Source organism: Salvelinus fontinalis, chromosome 9, assembly GCF_029448725.1.
Source record: "Salvelinus fontinalis isolate EN_2023a chromosome 9, ASM2944872v1, whole genome shotgun sequence".
Classification (NCBI taxonomy): domain Eukaryota; kingdom Metazoa; phylum Chordata; class Actinopteri; order Salmoniformes; family Salmonidae; genus Salvelinus; species Salvelinus fontinalis.
In genome coordinates, this window is record NC_074673.1 from 49,779,365 (window position 1) to 49,802,502 (window position 23,138).

At 42.7% G+C, this 23,138-nt stretch overlaps 1 protein-coding gene across 7 annotated transcripts in view; it reads right to left on the bottom strand.

Moving 5' to 3' along the window:
- Positions 1–3,654: 3,654 nt before the first annotated feature.
- The window catches only part of LOC129862758 (transcription factor SOX-6-like), a 155,596-nt gene continuing 136,112 nt past the window's right edge, over positions 3,655–23,138 (bottom strand). For all 7 annotated transcript variants that reach the window (XM_055934709.1, XM_055934712.1, XM_055934714.1 and 4 more), the window contains 5 exons: positions 22,274–22,455; positions 15,089–15,194; positions 13,547–13,720; positions 9,083–9,299; positions 3,655–6,770 (listed from right to left, as the gene is read on the bottom strand). In XM_055934709.1, the coding sequence (XP_055790684.1) occupies positions 6,467–6,770; positions 9,083–9,299; positions 13,547–13,720; positions 15,089–15,194; positions 22,274–22,455 (983 nt within the window). In that variant the 3' untranslated portion in view covers positions 3,655–6,466. The remainder of the gene's footprint in view (positions 6,771–9,082; positions 9,300–13,546; positions 13,721–15,088; positions 15,195–22,273; positions 22,456–23,138) is intronic.

Genomic DNA, 23,138 nt, shown 5'->3' on the forward strand with positions numbered 1-23,138 from the left:
AAGCATCATCGGGAGCACACCGCCTACCCTCCAGGACATCTACAGAACCCGGTGTCACAGGAAGGCCAAGAAGATCATTAAGGCCCTCGCCACCGTGCAGTCCTTGACATAAACTGGTGCGCCTGGCACCTACTACTATACCCCGTTCCAAGGCACTTCAATCTTTTGTCTGGCCCATTCACCCTCTGAATAGCACACATACACAATCAACTGTCTCAAGGCTTACAAATCCTTCTTTAACCTGTCTTCTTGTCACGCCCTGGCCTTAGTATTCTTTGTTTTCTTTATGTTTTTTAGTTAGGTCAGGGTGTGACATGGGGAATGTATGTGTTTTGTAGTGTCTAGGGGTGTTGTATGTGTATGGGGCAGAGTAGAGTAATGTTGTCTAGTTATGTCTATGGCTGCCTAGATTGGTTCTCAATCAGAGACAGCTGTCATTCATTGTCTCTGATTGGGAGCCATATTTAAGGCAGCCATAGGCAGTAGGCTTTTGTGGGGTGTTGTCTATGTCTATGTTCTATGTTGCATGTGTGCACTTAGTTCTGTTTAGCTTCACGTTTGTTTTGTTCATTTTGTAAGTGGTTGTTTTTTCCTTCATTAAAGAAGATGTATTTTTCACGCGCTGCACCTTGGTCCTCTCTTTCTCAAGAAGACGATCGTGACACTTCTCCCCTTCATTTACACAGATTGAAGGGATAATCTGTGTAAATAAGGGATCATAACTTTCACCTGGATTCACCTGGTCATTCTATGTAAGTGGTCACCAACCGATTGACTGATCAAGGCATTCATAGACGATCGCCAAACATTTTTGTAAAAAACCCAGCGATAAAGCCTATTTTGGCAGTAGATTCAGCAGCCCTAGTGCCATGAAGATAAAGTGTTCACATTTTTAACCATTTCATGTCTGAAGGTAGAACTCCGCCTACCCGGCAGGCCCAGAGAGCAAATGAAGTGCACCTATAGGCCTACCGCTGGCCATTCAGATAGCACAGTTTCCTCGAGCTATAGACTATAAAAAGAAGCCTCGAACGCACAGCAAAGTTGATACTGTGAGATTTCAAAACTTTTAAAACTATGACAAGAGAGAGACACAACGAAAACAGCAAAGAGCTGCTGTTTTTATGAGTAACTTGATGTTTAAGTTGTTTTTCAGCACTGTCAGCACTGTTCAACACTTTTATAAGCCATGAAATACGCGTTCTCCATACTTCCACTCCCGCTACAACCAGCACTGCAGCTGCAATGAATGATTAGAGCAAAGTGTTCCGATAAGCTTGCGTTGTTATTATTAGCGGCTTGTGGCTTTTTTAATATCGAGGAATATTTAACTTTCCCTGATCATAGGAGTAACAACATGAATTGGTGCATGAGGCAGAAGTAATGCAGTGAGACCTGAGTTTTGCCATCAGCTGGAAGACCGCATCCCCTTTTCTCAGCAGAGGGAGGGAGAGCGGAGGGGCGGTGAGTCGGGTGAAAGGCAGCCTCAACGCTGCTCCCTCCCTCCCCTCAGACTGACCATCAGATGCAGGCCATCTGTCCAGTAAAAAAATAAAACACAATTATTATGCTCACTCAGCTGTGCCTTACAAGTAATATAAAAAATGATTTATTACCAGTGTGATCATATACCATTTAAAAATATATATATCATTTCAAAATGATTTGAGAAGAACAACATTGGCAGGGCCTATAGCCTACAGACGTGTTTTAATTGGTTAATGTTTTTTAAGTGATGTTTAAAAAAAATCTGACCGGTAGATCCCGGCTTGCATTTTGACTCAGAAAGTGATCTTGACTCAGAGAAGGTTGGTGACCACTGTTCTACGTCATGGAAAGAGCCAGTGTTCTTAATGTTTTGTACACTCAGTGTACATACAGTACATATTAATACTGAACTAAAATATATATACGCAACATGAAACAATTTCAACAATTTTACTGAGTTACAGGTCATTTATAAGAAAATCAGTCAATTGAAATAAATTCATTAGCCACTAATCTATGGATTTCACATGACTGGGCAGGGGCGCAGCCATGGGTGGGCCTGGGAGGACATAGGCCCACCCACTTGCGAGCCAGGCCCAGCCAATCAGAATGAGTTTTTCCCCACAAAAGGACTTTATTACAGACAGATATACTCCTCAGTTTCATTAGCTGTCCTGGTGGTTTGTCTCAGACGATCCCGCAGGTGATCAAGCCGGATGTGGAGGTCCTGGGATGGTGTGGTTACACGTGGTCTGCAGTTGTGAGGCCAGTTGGACGTACTGACAAATTCTCTAAAACGACATTGGATGTGGCTTATGGTAGAGAAATGAACATTCAACTCTCTGGCAACAGCTCTGGTGGATATTCCTGCAGCCAGCATGCCAATTGCACAATCCTTTGAGACTAAAGACATCCGTGGCATTATGTTGTGTGACAACACTGCACATTTTAGTCTTTTATTGTCCCCAGCACAAGGTTCACCTGTGTAATGATCATGCTGTTTAATCAGCTTCTTGATATGTCACACATGTCAGGTGGATGGATTATATTGGCAAAGGAGAAATGCTCACTAACAGGGATGTAAACAAATTTGAGCACAACATTTTAGAGAAATACGTTTTTTGTGCGTATGGAAAATTTCAGAGATCTTTTATGTCAGCTCATGAAACATGGGACCAACACTTTACCTGTTGCGTTTATATTTTTGTTCAGTATATATTCCGGACTCTGGTCGGAAAGTCTATTGCCTGCAATTCTATCAATTTTCCCATGTGGTTTTATACTGTATTTTGTACTGTGTATTTACTGTAATACTGTATTCTCGACATACCTCATTCTAATATTTCTACTACTGTACATTGCATTTCAGTTACACTGTTTATACACAGCACATATTTATTTATATAGTGGACCAATATATTTACTGCTATACATATCATTCTTAGTATATCTTGTATAAATTCATCTGGTGTAGATACGTATAGATTGCATTTGGATTACTGTTCCAGTGCTATTTGGGTTGTTAATTGGATTCGTTCAGACATTTCTTAATTTCTTGTTTTTTTTCTTACTATTATTATGTGTGTTCTTGTTAGACATTTTACTGCATTGTTAGGAGCTAGTAACATAAGCATTTCGCTGCACCTGCTATAACATCTGCTAAACTGTGTACGCAACCAATAACCTTTTACTTGATATTATTCTGCAGGATTACTATGAAAAAACAACCCATTTTGGAGGCGGTTCTTCCACCAAAATCCCAATTTAACCATTGGGAATAATAGCTCAATATTATTTTTGAGAAAACACATTTTAAATCAATAAATGTCTAACATTTTCTCTAACCTCAATGTATACATTCTGCACTCTTACTTCTCACTCAACCAAAAAGCAAAGATCTTTTATATGGCCTGTTAATTACTCAGAAATGTATGTACGCTTGGCATGGACTCAAGCATTACTATCGAAAGCATGTTGCTACAACTAACTTCCTTCTCTGCGTGTGTGTACTTACTTTACTTGTTTATATCAGCTTGGTATCAGTCTCTTGTTGAGGATACTGTGTTAGTGTTATAAGCACTAATAAACAAATAAATATTATAAGTAACATACAGCAAAAAAATGCTGCCTTTTGTCCATTGATAAACACTTCATACATGTCAATGATGAATTTGTAAGGAAATCTGTCTTTATTTTTTTCTGATTGTCTTTCTCACCAAGTTGTACTGACACTTTTAGAGCCAACACCAGCTAATAAATACAATGAAATTTTAAAAAGCACAATTTAATTTCAAATACAATACTCAACACAAAATGTGTTTGACCAGGAAAAAAATGACGTCTGCTTCTGTAGGTCGAAACAGACAGTTGGTCTGAGTGACCTTTTGACTTGTGTCAAAGGTCAAAGCACCTCAGGTAGCACTGGAGTTAAAACAATGACTTCTGCATAAATAATACAAATGCTACTAAACTGGAAATGTACTCAAACCTGTCAGATGTGAGGTTTTCCTCACACGTCCAAACAGGTGACTTTTTTGTTTGTCAGAATTGTGTCGTTTTTTTTTTACTAACGACAACTTCACATTAGGCAGTACTGAAGAAAGAACATTAATATCCAGTGCGTGTGATGCTTAGAACACTGGGAACAATGTCTACACATGAGGCAAACGGTATAACTCTCCTTTTTGTTCTAATGCAAGTTAAATCAAACTTCAGTCCCAAAAAAAAAAACATTGTTTTTTTTCTACCAACCTGCAAAATGTCGTTCGACATGGTCATAAAGAGTTACAAATCACATACAAATCAACCAGCAAACAGAGTAACCCAAACCCTAAAATAGAGCTTGTAAAAGTAGACATATTTGCAAAGTGGAGGATTATGAAAATAGGACTTTTATGGGTACATTTTAAATTGACTTTCAATATCAGTTTCAAAATATACTGCAGAAATATACATGTACCTTTTGAAATGCTAGAGGGTATATTGACCCACGTTTTTTTTTGCCAACGTACCAATTTTACAAAAAACGAAACATTGGTTTGTATTTTGAAAACCACTTCTGACGTCAACATAATTGTAAACTGATCAATTCACAGAAACAAATCTGATCTTCTGTACCTCGGTATAACACAGTAAAGAAAATGTACATTTTAAACCCCTAAATATATGGTGTCCCTACTATAGAAATTACTGTCTGGACCGCTCCTCTGCGTTGTCCTGTAATTCGGAATGACCATAGAAATAAGAGTCTAACTTTAAGACATATTGTGCCTATTAAGATGTACTGTGTCATTAACAACATTTTCTGAGTCTGTATAACGTATGTTATACTCACAAACTCTACACACAAACTTGAGACAGAAAAAAAAAAGTCAAACCTAAAAGCCACTCAAGCTGAAAGTCAATGTACTGTAACAGTGTACCAAAACAACTCATTTGATCCTTTTTGGCCCCTATGCATTATGGGTGAATTAAAGTGGAAGTTCAGGATTTTACAACTTGATGTTAGATAGTTCCTCACCTTGAATATAGTCTATGGGCCAGGAGAAACTGTAATACATGGTTTGGTTTTCAATAAACAGCCAATACAAACTTTTGTTGAAAAATCCTGAAAGTCCCCTTTAACATCCTGTAGAAGATGTGGGCTAAGAAAAGGGAGGCGAAGACACTTGGGGCTAAACATCCACAGATTGATACTCCCGACAATGAACCTCTCTACAGGTCTGTGTCATTGCCAGAGGGGGTGCCAGAGATGAGAGTATCAGACTCCTGAGACATTGCGACTGACGACGAGTGCTGGGTTGTTTATTGGGGTATGCAAGGGAAAACGTTTTAAAGTTGATTGTCTTCCATTTGGTACCTAATCAACATGACCCTGTAGCGCCCCACAAGGTGTTCTAGAGCATTGGGCCTACCCATGGTCAGGGGGGGGGGGGGATTTTTCTAATACGGACACATCAGCAATAAAAAGTGACTGTATAAGACTTTTTGCAGCATCTAATTAAGACTAGAATATTTCAGAGGGATGTGAATGTAGGTTTGGCACATTTCAAGAAAAACTGTACAATATCTCAAAAATAAAAATAAAAAATATGAATAATAATACAAGGGATTTTTCCTCTCCTGTTTCGTTGTCAGTCTGAAAAGTCCTACCACTCTCTCATATGAAATCAAAAACACATTCACAAGCTGGCACAGCATACCTGAGCAAGGATATTAAACCCCATCATAAACAGTAATGTAACATATTGTAAGCATTTGTCGAGAAAGGTGTAGGGGTACTGTACTCACAAGAAATAATCATGTCAAACTACAAGAGCTAAGGATTTTATATTACCTTTCACATTTTCAAGTCCTGACAATCCAAGGTTTTACAGGCAGTAACCTATCAGGAACATGTCCATGGAAATAAAATGAAACCCCCCCCCCAAAAAACACTTGAAATAAACATTTAGGACTGACCGCTGTCGAAGACCAATTCCTGATGTTTAGTCAAATCCATGCACGCTCCTATAAAAAAAAATACACACGCGGAAATGTGTAGGCTCTCTTTGTTCTTTAATCTCATTCTCTTCTCATCGACCTCTTACTGACTCTTACTTGCTCTTGTCTGTGTTGCATTGTAATTGCCGTGTGAGTATGTTCACTGTCTATCTGTTAGATTGTCTGGAGGTTGTCCAGAGGTTGTCTAGAGGTTGTCTTTGTTTCCGAGACGTTTGCGCATGCTAAAAACAAGCACTCTCGTCTAAAAAGGTATTTTTGAGCAACATGCTCTGTGAGATCTGAGCATGTTTAGTTTATGTCACTTCCTGTTCGAGAGTCAATCTGAGAATACTCAGTCTGTGGTGCATCGTATCCCGGACGGAGCTGCTTCGAGCACATGCTCAGCTCCCGTCGTACTGTTGAAAAGTTGTTCTGTTCAGAACTCTGTCTCTGTCCCGCTTAAAAAAAAAAAAGATCAGAATTCTTCTGAGCATGCTCAGTTGGCTCCGACAGGCTCCCGTGTCTCACGGTCACTGCTGTAGTCCGATTTGTCCTCAAAGTCTTCATATATGTCTATCTCGTCCTCTCCTCTAACAGGGTGGTCGCCGGTCACCATGGCGACCGGCTTGGGCTTGTCCACGCCGAACGTGCTCTGGGTGACGGGGATGGCGGGCTCGGGGCTGGCCGAGGCGCTGGAGCAGTCCGACGTCAGGTGCGGTGAGGGCGTGGCTGTCGCTATGGCGATGGCAGCCGGGTAGAGGCCGCCGGCACTGTTGCTGATGGGGATCTGAGGCTGTGGCCTGAGGTAGGTGGAGAGAGAGTGAGAGGGAGAGAAAGAAAGAAAGAAAGAGGGAGAGAGAGAGATTGCGAGAGAGGTTGAAAGAGAGAGAAGGAAATAGAGAGGCAAAGAGAGAGTGAGAAGTGGAGAGCAAGAGAAGGCAAGTGAGAGAGCGTGTAAGAGAGACAGATAGGGTGTTTTAGAAAAACAGATTCATTCTTTCCTGGCCTGCTTTTGAACAGCTATTTAGAACAAGTTGAACGGTAGCAAACTCTTGTCTTTCGGGCAAACCTTAACACAGAGCTTTTGCCAGCTCACAGTAGTCCTGTCAATGCTAAATAGCCTCTTGAGAAATGGATGGAATGAAGATAAACACCTATCACTCAAGCAAGCCCTCTGCCCTCAAATGAAGCACATAAACCAAGAAAATTGATGTCAGTTTCCTCATCTAACGGTTCACCCCTTCTAGAAACAATTACCGCAGAGAACCTCTGACAGACTAATTTTCACATTAAACTGCTTAAAAATGACCCTGTTTCATTATAAGGAGCCGGGTCGAAATTGGTTATACCTCAATTTATAGCTCCCCTCCAGTTATTTGATTCAGTCCTGAGTGAAACTCCAGCCGCTATGGCGAATCAGGCTTTTCTTCCGCTTGACCACACACACTAAATTACAGAGTTAAACCTGTGACGTCTGCCCCGTACCGCCTCTCCCTCTCTCTCACTCGCAAACATCTGCTAGTATAATTTCTGTGTCATATTTCTACCGCCCGCAAAGCGCCTGCCATTGTCCTAATTTAATAAATGACAACTATTAAAAATCGCTCCAATTCAAAGCAGTGCCCCTGGTGAATCCATTAAAACGTGGCCTGCCGTGATGACTTTAATCACATCTATGCCTGTTTTCTATTAAGACCCAGCCACTGGCTTCGGCTGAATCCCAAAAGGCACCGTATTCCCTATAATAGTGCACTACTTTTAACCAAGGCCCATAGGGCTTTGGTCAAAAGTAGTGCACTATTTAGGGAATAGGGAGCCATTTGGGATGTGCATGTTGTTTTCAGCATTGCCTGTAGTTTGACATGAGAGGATGAGAAAAGCGCTATGATAAAGAGACCTTGTTATTTTTTTAACTAGTAGTTTGGATTACAAATTCAGCCTATAGCTCAGCACTATGACTTGAAGGGAAATACTGGGTGCACGGGGAATTAGCCTTACAAAGACCAACTTCCCCTTAACAAAATGATTAGGAGCAGTCGATTCAAGTTTTTACAATCCAAAAATGGGAGCCGACCATGAAAAAAATATTGAAGAGATAGTTGACCCCATGATCAGTTTCCTTATCTCTATTAGCTTAGTATTAAAGTGACCTACTTCAAAATGTTTTTAATTAAGTATGTTAAAAATCTGACTTTCTGTGTTTGAATGGTGTGGTGCAACCCCAACAACAGAATGACGTGGTTGTATACCGGTCACACAAAAATATACATGACAAGTAATGGCTGGCTGGCCAGCGTCACGCTATATGAGGACATAGCAAGCGTTTTTTGTTTAAGGTGATGTTTTTGAAGTGTTTTTCCCACTAATTGAAGTATAGGATGAGTCAACCACATTATTTGGGTATGAGATAACAGAATATGAACCTTTAAAAGGGAGATTTTCACTGGACAGTTACTTTAAAGGGTGATTACTCCAAAATCAAGGTTTGTCAGATGTTTTCTGACCTCAAAAGTAGCCTAAAGTTAAGATGAATCCAAGTACCACATCACCGGTTGTGTATGTACCTCCCGGGTGGCGCAGTGGTCTAGGGCACTGCATCGCAGTGCTAGCTGCGCCACCAGAGTCTCTGGGTTCGCGCCCAGGCTGGGCTGGGTTCGCGCCCAGGCTCTGTCGCAGCCGGCCGCAACCGTGGGGCGACGCACAATTGGCATAGCGTCGTCCGGGGTTAGGGAGGGTTTGGCTGGTAGGGATATCCTTGTCTCAGTATATAAAATGTATGCACTCTACTGTAAGTCGCTCTGGATAAGAGCGTCTGCTAAATGACTAAAATGTAAATGTATGTCCAGCTATATTCAAATGAATGAAAAATATCTATTTGTTCTGGAAATATGGAAATTACATGGTGCTTATCTCTTCCACTTATTTTGGATTGTGGCGTAAAGCCTAATCTATAAAACAAATGGCCTGGGACATGGACTTACCTCAACAGAAGAGCACTTTTGAAGTTTGAAAACACAAACTTTGATTTTGGAGTGTAATGACCCTTTAAGTATACTAACAGTTGGCCTAGTTAGCCATAAAGCAGATCAGTAGTGTGTCTCTCTCTTCTTACCCCACACTGAAGAACTGCCTCATCTCCTGACGCCGCGAGCGCATCATCTGCTTGTACTCGCCAATGCGTAGCTTCTTGCCATCGATGATGCAGGTCCTCTTGGGCCGGGGCTTGTACTTGTAGTTGGGATACTTCTCCAGGTGGATCTTACTGAGATGGGCCTGTTCCTCGTAGTATGGCTGCTTCTCCTGGTTGGTCATGGACTTCCAGCGAGAGCCTATACACGGATAGCGGGACACACACACAGCAAGTGTCAGGGTTGGAACCCAAACTACAGCATAAGGACACACATACATGTGCGCGCACACACACACACACACACACACACACACACACACACACACACACACACACACACACACACACACACACACACACACACACACACACACACACACACACACACACACACACACACACACACACACACATACATACACATACACACATACACATACACTGAAGGACACTATTAGGGTATTGGTGTTCGTTGAGAGTATTGGAGTTGGTGTTCGCCGAGAGTATTGGAGTTGGTGTTCGTCGAGAGTATTGGAGTTGGTGTTCGTAGAGTGTATTGGAGTTGGTGTTCAAAGAGAGTATTGGAGTTGGTGTTCGTAGAGTGTATAGGAGTTGGTGTTCAAATAGAGTATTGGAGTTGGTGTTCAAAGAGTGTATAGGAGTCAAAGTTTTGTCAAGTATAGTCCTGTAATTAGAAATCTTTTCACAGTTTAGTGGATTACAACGTTCTGTACATTGCTTGTTTATGTTCTTCTAATAATAATGGGGGATCGATACAGTTACATATCACAATGTAATTTTGGATATATCGATATAGATTATTATTTTTTTAACTAGCTTTAGTCAGCTGTACCCGTGCCAAAACTCTGGTATTTTTCATCCTATAGCTTGTTCTTTCATTTTCTCTTTAAACAGTGAGACAAAATTTGTTCTCCACATTTAGTTCCCTGACTGATCAAAACAAATTTTATCCTGCTCTCTCACGTCCCTCTGCAGCAGACATATTGTGAGCAATATGTTTGGAACATCAAATGGCAATAAAATCACAGTTTCGAATCGCAATACATATCGTGATAATATAGAATCACCAGAATCGCAATACATATCGTGATAATATAGAATCATGAGAATCGCAATACATATCGTGATAATATAGGATCATGATAATATTGTATTGCGAGGTCCCTGGTAATTCCCACCCCTATCTTATAATGTGGTTCAATTAGCCATTGAACCGTACATGTCAGCACTTCCACTGCACAAAATGTGTGCTGTGTTACTTCTATCATAGCAGGAAATCTCTACAAGTAGGAACTTGTAATAAGAGAGAGACTACTGGTGCATCTACATTGTTGAAGGGTGCTTGAAAACAGGAATCTGTCCCACTTTAGGATCCCTGATACAGTGGGTTCTCATCATGTCTCTCCTATAAGCACCCAGCGACGGAACAAGTGGACAGGACCGTTACCGCAGGAATGGAGCACATCTGCATGGCTTTCTGACAACCCATTACACACACACACCACAGCTTGGACACACACAGAGAGGAATCCAGGACTTGTGTCCCAACGGACACCCTATTCCCTATTTAGTGCACTACTTTGTCCTGGGCTCTGGTCAGGTCTATTTAGGGAAAAGGGTGCCAATTGGGTCGCAAGCACAGGACTCTGTTTACCGACGTTTATCGAGACTCCCTTCTTTTTCAACTAAGGAAACAGTGAGGACACTTTTTCTTTTACGGACTAAAGCGGCCGCATCGTGTCCCTCGTCTCCAGCTGTGTTATTGTGTTTGGGCAGCACACACTCCATCGTCTCCTGATTGCCTCTCAGGTCTGGCATTTCCCTGGTGTCATCACAAACAAACCGCTAACTAGGTAAATATCCGGAATGTTCAGTCTCCGCCGGATAGGTGGAAGTGATAGATGACCTCTGACCCTTTAAATTTGACTCCAACTTTGAGTGAGGAGGTTTGAGCTATCCAATGCTTTGGAACCCTCAACTCTGGACCTCGAAGCCAGTTTCACTGCGTTTTTTCATTGTTGCCCTCCTATTCAGGGACTGATTTAGACCTGGCACACCAGGTGGGTACAATTAATTATCAGGTAGAACAGAAAAACAGCAGGCTCCGGATCTCATAGGGTAAGAGTTGAATAATCCTGCTTTAGAATGATAACTTCAGTGATGTTGAACAATGGTCTATGTATACGATGGATGAGCAAAGTGCAAAGATTGTATTTCTTTAATACAGCGTTTAGTTTGCCTCAATTCATTTAGCGAGTAAAGTCCTTTGACACCGTTTGCTCAAAAGCCAAACATTTTGGCCTAGTGCATGGGTCGGCGACCTTTATCACTGGAAGAGAAAAAAAAATCCACACCAAAAAAAAAAGGTGTTGAGGGAGACGTTCAAGCCCTTTTCAAGCAATATCTTATATTCAGCACCACGGATAGCAGTCTGATCAAATTCCCACGAAATCTGACGTTCAGGGTCACAGAGCAGTGGACACAACTACTGGTGAAGGTGCAGGGACAATCGAATCTCGTGAACATACAGTAAAATATGCTCAAGGAGTGATTTTACTTTTTGATTTAAAAAGCTACCAACGAAGGAAATATTGTTGCCCACATCAAGCCCCGCAAGAAATTGAATAATGAAACGCAGATAAACAAGTATTATAAGGCAAATGGAAGGTTTGGTTGTAATCAATATTTATTAAAGGCATACTGCTTTAAACTTAAAACAAAGTGTTGTCTGTTTCTTTACCTTACTTTAATAATGAACATTTTAAAACTCTAAAATTATATTTGGAGAACAGCTAAAACATTATTATTGCACACAGAGTGAGTCCACCCATCTTATGTGACTTGTTAAAACACATTTTTACTCCTGAACTTATTTAAGCTTGTCATAACAAAGGGGTTGAATACTGATTGACTCAATACATTTAGAGCTTTTCATTTTTCATTCATTTGTAAAAAAAAATCTAAAAATATAATTCCAATTTGACATTATGGGGTATTGTGTGTAGGCCAGTGACAAGAAATCTATTTATTTTATTTTATTCAGGCTATAACACAACAAAATGTGGAAAAAGACAAGGGGTGTGAATACTAGTATAAATGCTTGTATCAACACAAGAAGCACTTTTCACTGCACATATCCATCACCCCAGTCAGAGTCTCACAGCAAAGGATTGTTGTCGGTGATCAGGGTTACCACTGTTGTGTCGTCAGCAAACTTAATGATGGTGTTGGAGTCGTGTTTGGCCACACAGTCGTGGGTGAACAGGGAATTCAGGAGGGGACTAAGTACACACCCCTGAGGGGCCCCAGTGTTGTTAAGGATCAGCATGGCAGACGTGTTGTTGCCTACTTTTACCACTTGGGGGGCGGCCCGTCAGGAAGTCCACGATCCAGTTGCAGAGGGAGGTGTTTACTCCCAGGGTCCTTAGCTTAGTGATGAGCTTCGTGGGCACTATGGTGTTGAACAATGAGCTGTAGTCAATGAACAGCATTCTCACATAGGTGTTCCTTTTGTCCAGGTGAGAAAGGGCAGTGTGGAGTGCGATTGAGATTGCGTCATCTGTGGATCTGTTGGGGCAGTATCTAGGGTGTCCGGGAGGATGCTGTTGATGTGAGCCATGACCAGCCTTTCAAATCACTTCATGGCTACCGACGTGAGTGCCATGGGGCGGTAATCATTTAGGCAGGTTACCTTCGCTTCCTTGGGCACAGGGACTATGGTGGTCTGCTTGAAACATGTAGGTATTACAGACTCGGTCAGGGAGAGGTTGAAAATGTCAGTGAAGACACTTGACAGTTGGTCTGCACATGCTTTGAGTACACGTCCTGGTAATCCGTCTGGCCCAGCTGCCTTGTGAATGTTGACCTGTTTAAAGGTTTTGTTCACGTCGACTACCGAGAGCGTTATCACACAGTCATCCAGAACAGCTGGTGCTCTCGTGCATGCTTCAGTGTTGCTTGCCTCGAAGCGAGCATAAAAGGCATTTAGCTCATCTAGAAGGCTCTTGTCATTGGGCAGCTCGCGTCTGGGTTTCCCTTTGTAGTCCGTAATAGTTTTAACGCCCTGCCACATCCGACGAGCATCAGAGCCGGTGTAGTAGGATTCAATCTTAATCCTGTATTGACGCGTTGCTTGTTTGATGGTTCGTCTGGGGGAAATTGCTGTCTGTGGTAGATCAATCCGCTTAATTTTTGCAACTGAAAGATCATGTATGACCATAACATAACGGTATATGGAGTTCATATTTTAAAAAATATATGTATATATTTTTGACACTTCATTCAGACAGTAAGGAAATCAAACAGGAATGTGGGAGAAACAGTGAGAAGGATGGACGCCGGGATTGAACCCTGGTCTGCGGTGGGGAGTTTTATATGTGACATGCCAGGGAGTATTACCACTTAACCACAGCTCTGCCATCTTACCCAGGATCTTGCTGATGTTGGAATTGTGCATGTCAGGGAAGGTCTGCAGGATCTTCCTCCTCTCGTCCTTGGCCCACACCATGAAGGCATTCATGGGTCTCTTAATGTGGGGCTCAGTACTGTTCCTGCCCCTGGTCTCCCTGAAGACGCGGGCCTCCGTAGTGCTGGCGACACCTGTGGGAAGGGAGGGACATTTCATGACTTACTCAATCACTCACTCGTTCGTGAAAAACCTATTAAGCCACAAAGTACATACATTGCACAGTATGTCTAAGAGCCTCCAGACAGTGAGGGAGGGGACAATTGAAAGTGTATGTGTGTGTGTGTGTGCACTTGTGTTTTACAGTAATGAGGGGGTCTGTGTCTACTCTACACAGAAGAGGCTGCAGAACTAGGGATGGACCCCCTGGCTGTGGTCGCCATCAACGACGCTCTGATTATCAGCCAGATAACATCTCTGTTTACCGTCCCGTGTTTACGGCCCTGATTTCAAACCACAGCATGATGAATGCTTCCCAATCCACCGTAACCTGTAAACACTGGGGGTTTATAGAAAACAGGTGGGCTTCTGGGCCAGAAAATATTTAAAAAACAATTCCGTTTTTAACTGCCTTGCTTCTGTTTGCATACTTCGGCAGGGTGGAATTGTCTGAGACACAAACAGTGTTAGTGGGTTGGAAAGAAGGGGAGAATCTAGAAAACCGCTTCTCGTTCCTCGTCGACGTACAGTCAGAAGCCCACTGAACAATTATGTCGTATTAAAGGTCCTTAATTTGAAAAACTAAACGGAAGCCCCGCCATTTGGTTTGCTATAAAGTTCAGGGGTTGTGATGGGGGTATTGAACTCAGCTCATGAGGCATAAAATGATTGAAAAAAACGGTAAATATCACAGAGTGGGCCTATTGGTGCAAGGCAGGGGTTTGTGCCTGGACATTCAAGTGTCCACTACTGAGGCGATCCGAGACACAATAAATATTTGGGTCTGGTGAATACCTGTGTGCAGAGCAGACTCTCTCTCTGTCTGTGTCTCTATCGTAGGGAACACAGTTGAAAGAGGCCCCAAAAGTGGCGCTATCTAACCAAGGGCCCCAAGTGAAGGGTCACTGGCATCCATTTAGCCTGAGCAGGATGTGCCCACTTTTGCCTCAAACCTAACCTCTTTTCCTGTCTGTTAAATATCCGTCTGACCCTCTCTCTTCTCTTCTCCTCTGTTCTCCTACTATTATGCACCAAGCCATACAATGGCAATGTATTTTTATACACATTAATATAAACACGGATGGCAAGCATACACACAGTCATAAACATGAACCAGAACATACTGTACTGTACAGAATGCACGTACATAAAAGTATGGAGAACTGAAAGAGATATGTATGTAGAACTTTCAGAAGATGGACAGAAAGGCAGAAAAATATATTTTTTACATATTTTAAACAAAGAAAGAACATTTTATTGAGACATTTTGAAAGAAAGAAAGAAAATATTATTGAGACATTTTGAAAGAAAGGCAGAAAGGCAGAAAAAAAGACGAAACTCACCATCAACATCCTCATGTCTGGTGAGGTCAATGACCCTGTGGCCCATCTTTCCATCCTCTCCCAGGTTGCCCAGTTGCTGACTCAAACTCTCAAAGTGCATCCGCTCCTAAAACACAGAGAGGTCAAAGGTCAATAAAGGTTGATTCACACTACGCAGCCGAGCCAAGCGAGCCGAGCTGTACGAAGCTGACCTGGTTTACGCATGCATCATAGTTGTTGGAACCATGCTGGAAAGAACAATGTGAAAATAAATATCCAAGCCAGCACAGTGCAGTTTGGGTCTGCCTAATAGCGTGAAAATGCTATTAAGAGTCCAATTAAACGGACTGCAAAGCTCTGGTATAAGGGCTCAGAGAAAATAACACAATCATCACATCACAGAACACACGTTTTCAAAGAAATTCAGCAATTTAGCGAACGTACACAGCAAACAAGTTTCAGTCTTCGATGCGTAGCTGTTTGCATTGTAATCTGGCCGTCTTCGGATCAAAGGTTTTGTTCTTCTTTGTGATCTTAGAGGCGGTCTATATGAGTAGGTTTGTGCTAATGATCGTGTAACAAACTCGACTCACACTTTCTCACACACTGCTTTTGGCGAGAGATAAGAGTTTAAAGACAGCCATTCCAGCTTAGGGGAGGTAGGAAAGGAGGTTTTTGAGACCGGATCGAAAAGAAGAAGAGAAGAGAACATGAGAATAGATGAAGTCAAATAATACAAGAAAAATGAAGAGAGAGCGTGCGCCCGCGAGAGCGAGAAAGACAGAGAATGCCCCCCCCCCCCCCCCAAAATGATTTACAGCCACAGAACAAGATCATTTGCCAGATCTATCCAGCGCAGCGCTACCATGTAAGCTGTCACTGACTCGATGCTCCCCACCCATCCTGCCTACTGAGTCTCTTATTATCCTGCATTGTCCACCCTGCTCCGTCAAATGAGTCTGCCACGCTCCAAAACTGTGGTGGAAAACCACGCATCCACTCCTTCTTGCACCTCTCCTCCTCCTCCTCTTCCCCGTTTTCTGGTGACAGACGCATTTTGTTTGACGGAGGGAATGGTTGCTAGGTGAAGTCATGCCGCGGTAGCAGCTGGAAGCACACACACACACACACACACACACACACACACACACACACACACACACACACACACACACACACACACACACACACACACACACACACACACACACACACACACACACACACACACACACACACACACACACACACACACACACACACACACAGTGGGGTCTGAAATTATTGGCACCCTTGATAAAGATGAGGAAAAATGACTGTATAGAATAAATAATTCAAATACTGAGCTATCTTGTATGATCAAAAACATTATATTATTTTGAACTAATATAATTGCTCATAGAAAGAGATTTTGACACCCCTGTTTTCATAATGGCACTGAGCATTTTTCTCATTTCTAATGCATCGAAGACTGAAATTCTGTATTCCTCCATACAGAATATTTTCAGATCCTTGACATCCTTCGTCTGGGCGTATGGACTGCCCTCTTCAATTCAAACCACAGGTTTTCAATGGGATTCAAATTCCGGCAATTTTGTGGTCAATTAATGATTTTAATGTGTACTTCGGGTTACTGATCCACTTGCGGCCAAGTTTCAGGCCGAGGCAACCAGGTTTTTTGGCTAAAATGTCCTGGTACTTGGTCAAGTTCATGATGCCGTTGACTTTAACAAGGGCCCAAGGGCCAAAACAGCCCAATAACATCAAAGATCCACCCCCATATTTTACAGTAGGAATGGGGTACTTAGCTATCTGTTTATGTACTGTCATTTAAATGCCAAACCCACCACTGGTGTGCATGGTCAAAAAGCTCTATGTCATCCTGAAGTTTGTTAAACAGCATTGGCACTAGGATTGAAACCAGTGCTATGGTCAGATTACATGGAAATTCACACCAACAGGGCTGTAGTTGAGAGGGTTGAGAGCTTCCAAGCTCCTTGCTGTCCACATCACTAAGGACCTATCATGGTCCAAACACACCAACACAGTCGTGAAGAGGGCCCGACAAAGCCTATTCCCCCTCAGGAGGCTGAGAAGTTTTGGCATGGGACCTCAGATCCTTAAAGAGTTCCACAGCTGCACCAATGAGAGCACACACACACACACACACACACACACACACACACACACACACACACACACACACACACACACACACACACACACACACACACACACACACACACACACACACACACACACACACACACACACACACACACACTTCACATACACTGCTGCTACTCTCTGTTTATTATCAATACATAGTCACTTTACACCTATCCACATGTACATAGTAACTCAATTACCTCGACTAACCCGTACCCCTGCACATTGACTCTATACCGGTACCCCTTGTATATAGCCTAGTCATTGTTATTTTATTGTGTTACTATTTTTCCTTAGTTTAGCAAATTCTTCTTACTTACTTAAAAAAAACAACTCTGCATTGTTGGTTAAGGGCTCGTAAGTAAGCATTTCACGGTAAGGTCTACCTACCCTGTATTCAGCGCATGTGACAAATAAAATTTGATTTGAAATAGAGTTCCTTGACCACGCACACCAGTGGTGGGTTTAGTGTCGAAATCAGGACGCATAAGAAGAAAATAACCCCATACCTACTGTAAAATATGTCGGTGGATCTTTGATGTTATGTGGCTGTTTTTGAGTCTACAGGCCCCCGAGGCCCTTAACGGCATCATGAACTTTACCCACTACCAGGGTATTTTTACCAAAAAACCTTCAACAGGGGATTTACAGTCAGAGGGGAGAGCATCACCTATAGGAGACGAATACAGACAATAAAGAGACAATGACTTGTAACAATTTTTTAAAGAGCTAGTCTCTGCATGCAGAGAAACTGAAGGGGCCAATTTCAATTTCAAGACTCACAGAACACTTGGAAACAGTCTACAGGACTAACTCAAGATCAAATCAGGACTCACCCAAAAGTCCCCAAAAAGTCATTTGGGACTTAATCTGCACCCATACTTTTAGTATGGCAGCAAGCCTACAGTCAGAAGTCCAATGTGGTCGCTCGTAAATGACAACAATGAGGAATAATCGACATTAGCTACATTGTTCAAAGCCATAAAATAACGTTTTAAAAAGATTCTAGTGTTACTTTACGGGACTGAGGCTTGTCCAACATTCACCTCGATCTATCCCGACTTAAAGACACACAGAGCTCCTCTATTGGCTAGGCTCTCCTGGGCACATGTTTCAACGGGTTGCTATGGCAGCCCTATAAACACCGCGCCGGCCGAGCAGTTTTATCAGCGTCGTGTTGAGCTCATTACCGCGGCGACACATACAGGCAAATCCTGCTCTAACCGACCCACAAATGTTAACTGCCTCCTCCAGGAGCAGTGAAATCCCTCACTCCTCCTTCTCTCCCTCTTTACTGCCCTCCTCCCTCACTCTGCCTGTCATCTCTCAATACAGACGCCTTGCCCTGTAGTACACTGAAACTGAAGGAGCAGTGAAGCACCCCACCCTCTCTCCTACTCCTCCTCTCCCTTCTCCCTCTGTCCTTCACTCTGCCTGTCATCTCTCAATACAGACGCCTTGCCCTGTAGTACACTGAAACTGAAGGAGCTCACGTCCACCCTATTTAAAAAATAGTACACATAGTGTTGTATAAATGCAGTGCCCTCCATAATTATTTGGACAGTGACAATGTTGTTGTTGTTTTGGCTCTGTACTCCAGCACTTTGGATTTGAAATGATACAGTGACTATGAGGTTAAAGTGCAAACTGGCAGCTTTTAATTGAGGGTACTTTCATCCATATCGGGTGAACCGTTTCGAAATTACAGCACTTTTTGTACATAAGCCCCCCCCCCATTTTAGGGGACCAAAAGTATTGGGACAAATTCACTTATATGCATATTAAAGTAGTCAAACGCATAGTATTTGGTCCCATATTCCTAGCACGCAATGACTACATCGTTGGATGCATTTCCTGTTTGTTTTGGTTATTTTTCAGATGATTTTGTGTCTACTAGAAATGCACTTTAACCTCATAGTCATTTTATCATTTCAAATCCAAAGTGCTGGCGTACAGAGGCAAAAAAACAACTAAAAACGTGTCACTGTCCAATTAATTACGGAGGGCACTGCATTTATAGGCCTTGAATTTGAGCATCAACGCTAACGCAAAAGTACTTACACATGACTTAGCTCAAAAAAACGATTAGACGCATCCTACCAATGACAACGCGCGCCATAACACCCTGTGAATAGCATGACAGGCAAAAGAGACGGCTGTGTGGTGACTGGCCTGACTTGACTCAAGGCATCCACATTCTAGTGTTCTCCTCAACCTTCCCTCCTTTCCCTGCAGTGTGGCACACAAAAGAGCTGGTGTGACGTAGTTGAGTAGTCCCGACAGCTGATGTCAACTACCGGCAGAGTTAAGTGGGTTTAGTGACAGGGGCATTCAAATAAAGCACTAGTCTTCTCCTGAGTAGGACGCATTAACGCTCTACGCAAGGGCAGCTCGCTTGCTCAAAACTGGCCTAAACTTACGCTGCACACACACACACACACACACACACACACACACACACACACACACACACACACACACACACACACACACACACACACACACACACACACACACACACACACACACACACACAGTTTCTCTCTCACACACAGTGTAACACACCCAGTCTCTCTCTCACACACCCAGTGTAACACACAGTGTCACACACACAGTGTCACACACACAGTCTCTCTCTCACACACAGTGTCACACACACACACACAGTGTCACACACACAGTATCACACACACAGTATCACACACACAGTATCACACACACACGACACCCACCCACTTACACTCAGTGCTATTTCAGTGTGCTTGCTTGGCAGCCACGGGCCCTGTTGGAAGCAGCATAAGCGTAACGCGATACTCCACAAGGCCACTTGCTGGACGGCGCTATAGAGTCTGTGAACAAGGGGAGCTATAATGACATTACAGTGCCAGGACACAGAACTGGAGACAAAGACAACCAGCAACAGAACGAGTCCTGGATCACTTTCAGTAGTAGAATGTATAGCGAAGTTGGAACTGTGGTAAGAATTGAAGGATGACTAAGGAGACGGCCAGCACATGCATGCATACACACACAGACACCATCAGCATAGCTTCATATAAAGTTACGCCACACACTCTCTCCAACCCAAGGTGTGGCATAAGAACCCATTCATCTGTGTGGATACCTCACTCATTCCCTTATAGCTGAGGTCAGAGGTGGATCAGGTGTTTCAGTAGTTTCAGACTGTCTAATCTAATGCCCATCTAACGAATGTCTATAAAATGTCCCCAAAATAGCAACAAATATTGCTAGAAAATGCTTTTCAAGAAAGCATGACGCTCAGACGGAAATACATGAGTGTAGCATCTCCATTTAATTGTACAGTGGTACAATTTTACAGAATGGAGGAGGTGAGTCATGGATTGACTAAGACAGATATAATCCTATGAGTGGCTAAAAAAATGCTCCATTTTACAGAAAAAGGATACTTTTAAAGCTAAGAAAAGCAGACTCGAGGAACTGTTGTTAGGTAACGAATAACACAGAACTACAAACACTGGCCTGCCGTGTTTTAGAACCGGAAACAATTACTTTGAGGGATTCCAAATGAGCGTTTTATTAGAAGGTATGGAGCCATAAAGTAAATTGCTGCATCTCTAAGGTATGTTCTTAAAAAATCGGAAAATATAGTGTTGGTACATGTGAGAGCGGAACAGAGAAATGCACAAGAAACTCACCTAAAAACCTGTTGTTCACAATAAACCAAGCTTCATTTGATCATTTAAAGGCCCAGTACAGTCAAAAATGTGATTGTCCTGTGTTTTTGACCGGTACTGTATATTTCCACACTATGAGGTTGGGATAATACTGTAAAATTAAAAAATAAATTATGATAATGCCATTTTAGTGTAAGAGCTGTTTGTTGGGATGGAGTTTTGGCCTGCCCGGTGACCAATAATTTACCATAATTAATAGACCAATAAGAAAGAGAGTTCCAAACCTCTCTGCCAATAAGAGCTAGATTCTGTTTTCCCCTCCCACTCAGACCAGTCATAGCTAAATTCTTGCTTGAGAATTGCTCTTTGCTAAGAAGCCATTTTATTTTATTACAATTTTAATTGAAAACAATCACAGTAAGGTACTTAATTGTCACCCAGAAATGATTTGATATTGAGATAAAAATGGCTGCATTGGACCTTTTAAGATAATTGATACATTTAGACGTTTCGATTAGGATCATGTAAACCCATCTACAAAAAAAACACATTCAAAACACGGAGAAATAGCAGAATATTTTTCACCACTTTGAATGTTTTTAACCACTTAATGCGAAACAAACAACTCCCAATCAAAAGCAGATATCCTAGTTGAATATGTACATTTAGCTTGGCCTAGTTGGGGCTGTGGGAGAAGGGGTTCAAAGTATCCATCGCTGAAATATTCATGATTCATCTTTGCTTTCCTCCTTCCTCTCTGCCAACATGGAGATCAATCAATCCCTTCGGAAGATGGCAGGATCATTTCCTCTCTTCAAAATGTATTTTCCCTTGCTCCTGTCCCATGATTGACAGATATTATTGATATTTTATAACATGGGGTTCCCCGTGGGTGTAGGATTGGGGGGTGGGGGGGCCAAGAGGTGCTGCTGGACTCAACGCCCCCCCCCACCCCAGCTTCACACACATACACACACTCAGACATGCACAGGCACACACACACGCACACACAGACAGACAGACACACACACACGGCTCAGCTGCTGGCTGTTCAAAGCAGTCGGCTTCTGGGTGGCCATGTGGACATGAAAGAAGAGAGGATCTCAAGAGCACTGGCCAGGGTTCCAGAGCAAAAAAAGCAGACAAAACAAGTTCCCCTTTACAGTACATGCATGAATTGAGAGGAGAAAGTGACAGAATGACAGAATTCGGCTTGCCCTGTGTCAATCTGAGAATGACGTTACAGTGGCGCACGTGAGAAGACACGTGTACATTGTTCAGGCTTCTGTCTGCATTGTGAGGCTAATAGTGCTAATTAGATAGTAGCTAGTGTGTGTGTGTGTGTGTGTGTGCTTGTCTTTATCGGTGTCGTGACTCTGACCTTGCTGCCATTGCTGAAACTCATGCCGCTTAGGGCCGTGAGCTTGGCCTCCAGGCTTTGCTGCTGGTGATGAAGCTGTTCTCTCTGGATCTGCTCCCTCATCTTCCTCGCCTCCTGGATGGCGTTCATCACCGCATCCTGGTCCCCAAACAGTGGCGTGGAGTTCAGGCTAGACAGGATGTCTGTGGACGGGAAGCATTGAGCCCCGTCAGTGGTCTGATTGCTGTACGTGAACTCACAGGAAAAACTTCTGATTCCAAATGGACACCTACCGTAGCTCCCACTCTTCAGACATGCGTAGAGAGCAATATTGTGAATATTGTGCCTCGACTATCAGAAGGTGAGGTGGAGCTGTTACCATATCGCTTTTACATATCCGGCTCTTTCAGATGTACACATGTGCCTAGGTGGTTGAGGCTAGGGGTTTATTTGGGGTTAAACAATAACGTGGGGTGCAAACTTTCCGTCGCCTTCCTTTTTCCAACGGGTGGCCATTCAAAAAAGGTGAGAAATAGCACATAGGAAGGAAACACGAGTGAAGCAGCTCTATAAGGTCTAGCAAAATAGTTTCACCGTAATGAGAGGCTTTAGATTGGGCTTAATCACAGATAGCAGAGGTAGAGCATAACAGTTTATGTTACAGGGCAGACAATGATGTGAGGAAGTCTCTTGAAACCAAATAACATGTGCTGAGTTTCACTGCTTCCGCTAACTGGGTCTTTCAGGGGAGCTAAATACAGGGCTTTGGACTCTCGTAAAGAAAAAACAGGTCTCCTTTGGGGTTGAAATCTCGTGACTTGAACTGGCGGAGGATGCTGGGACTGCTTGTGTGCAGTGTGAAGGGTTTTGTGTGCATTTACATGTG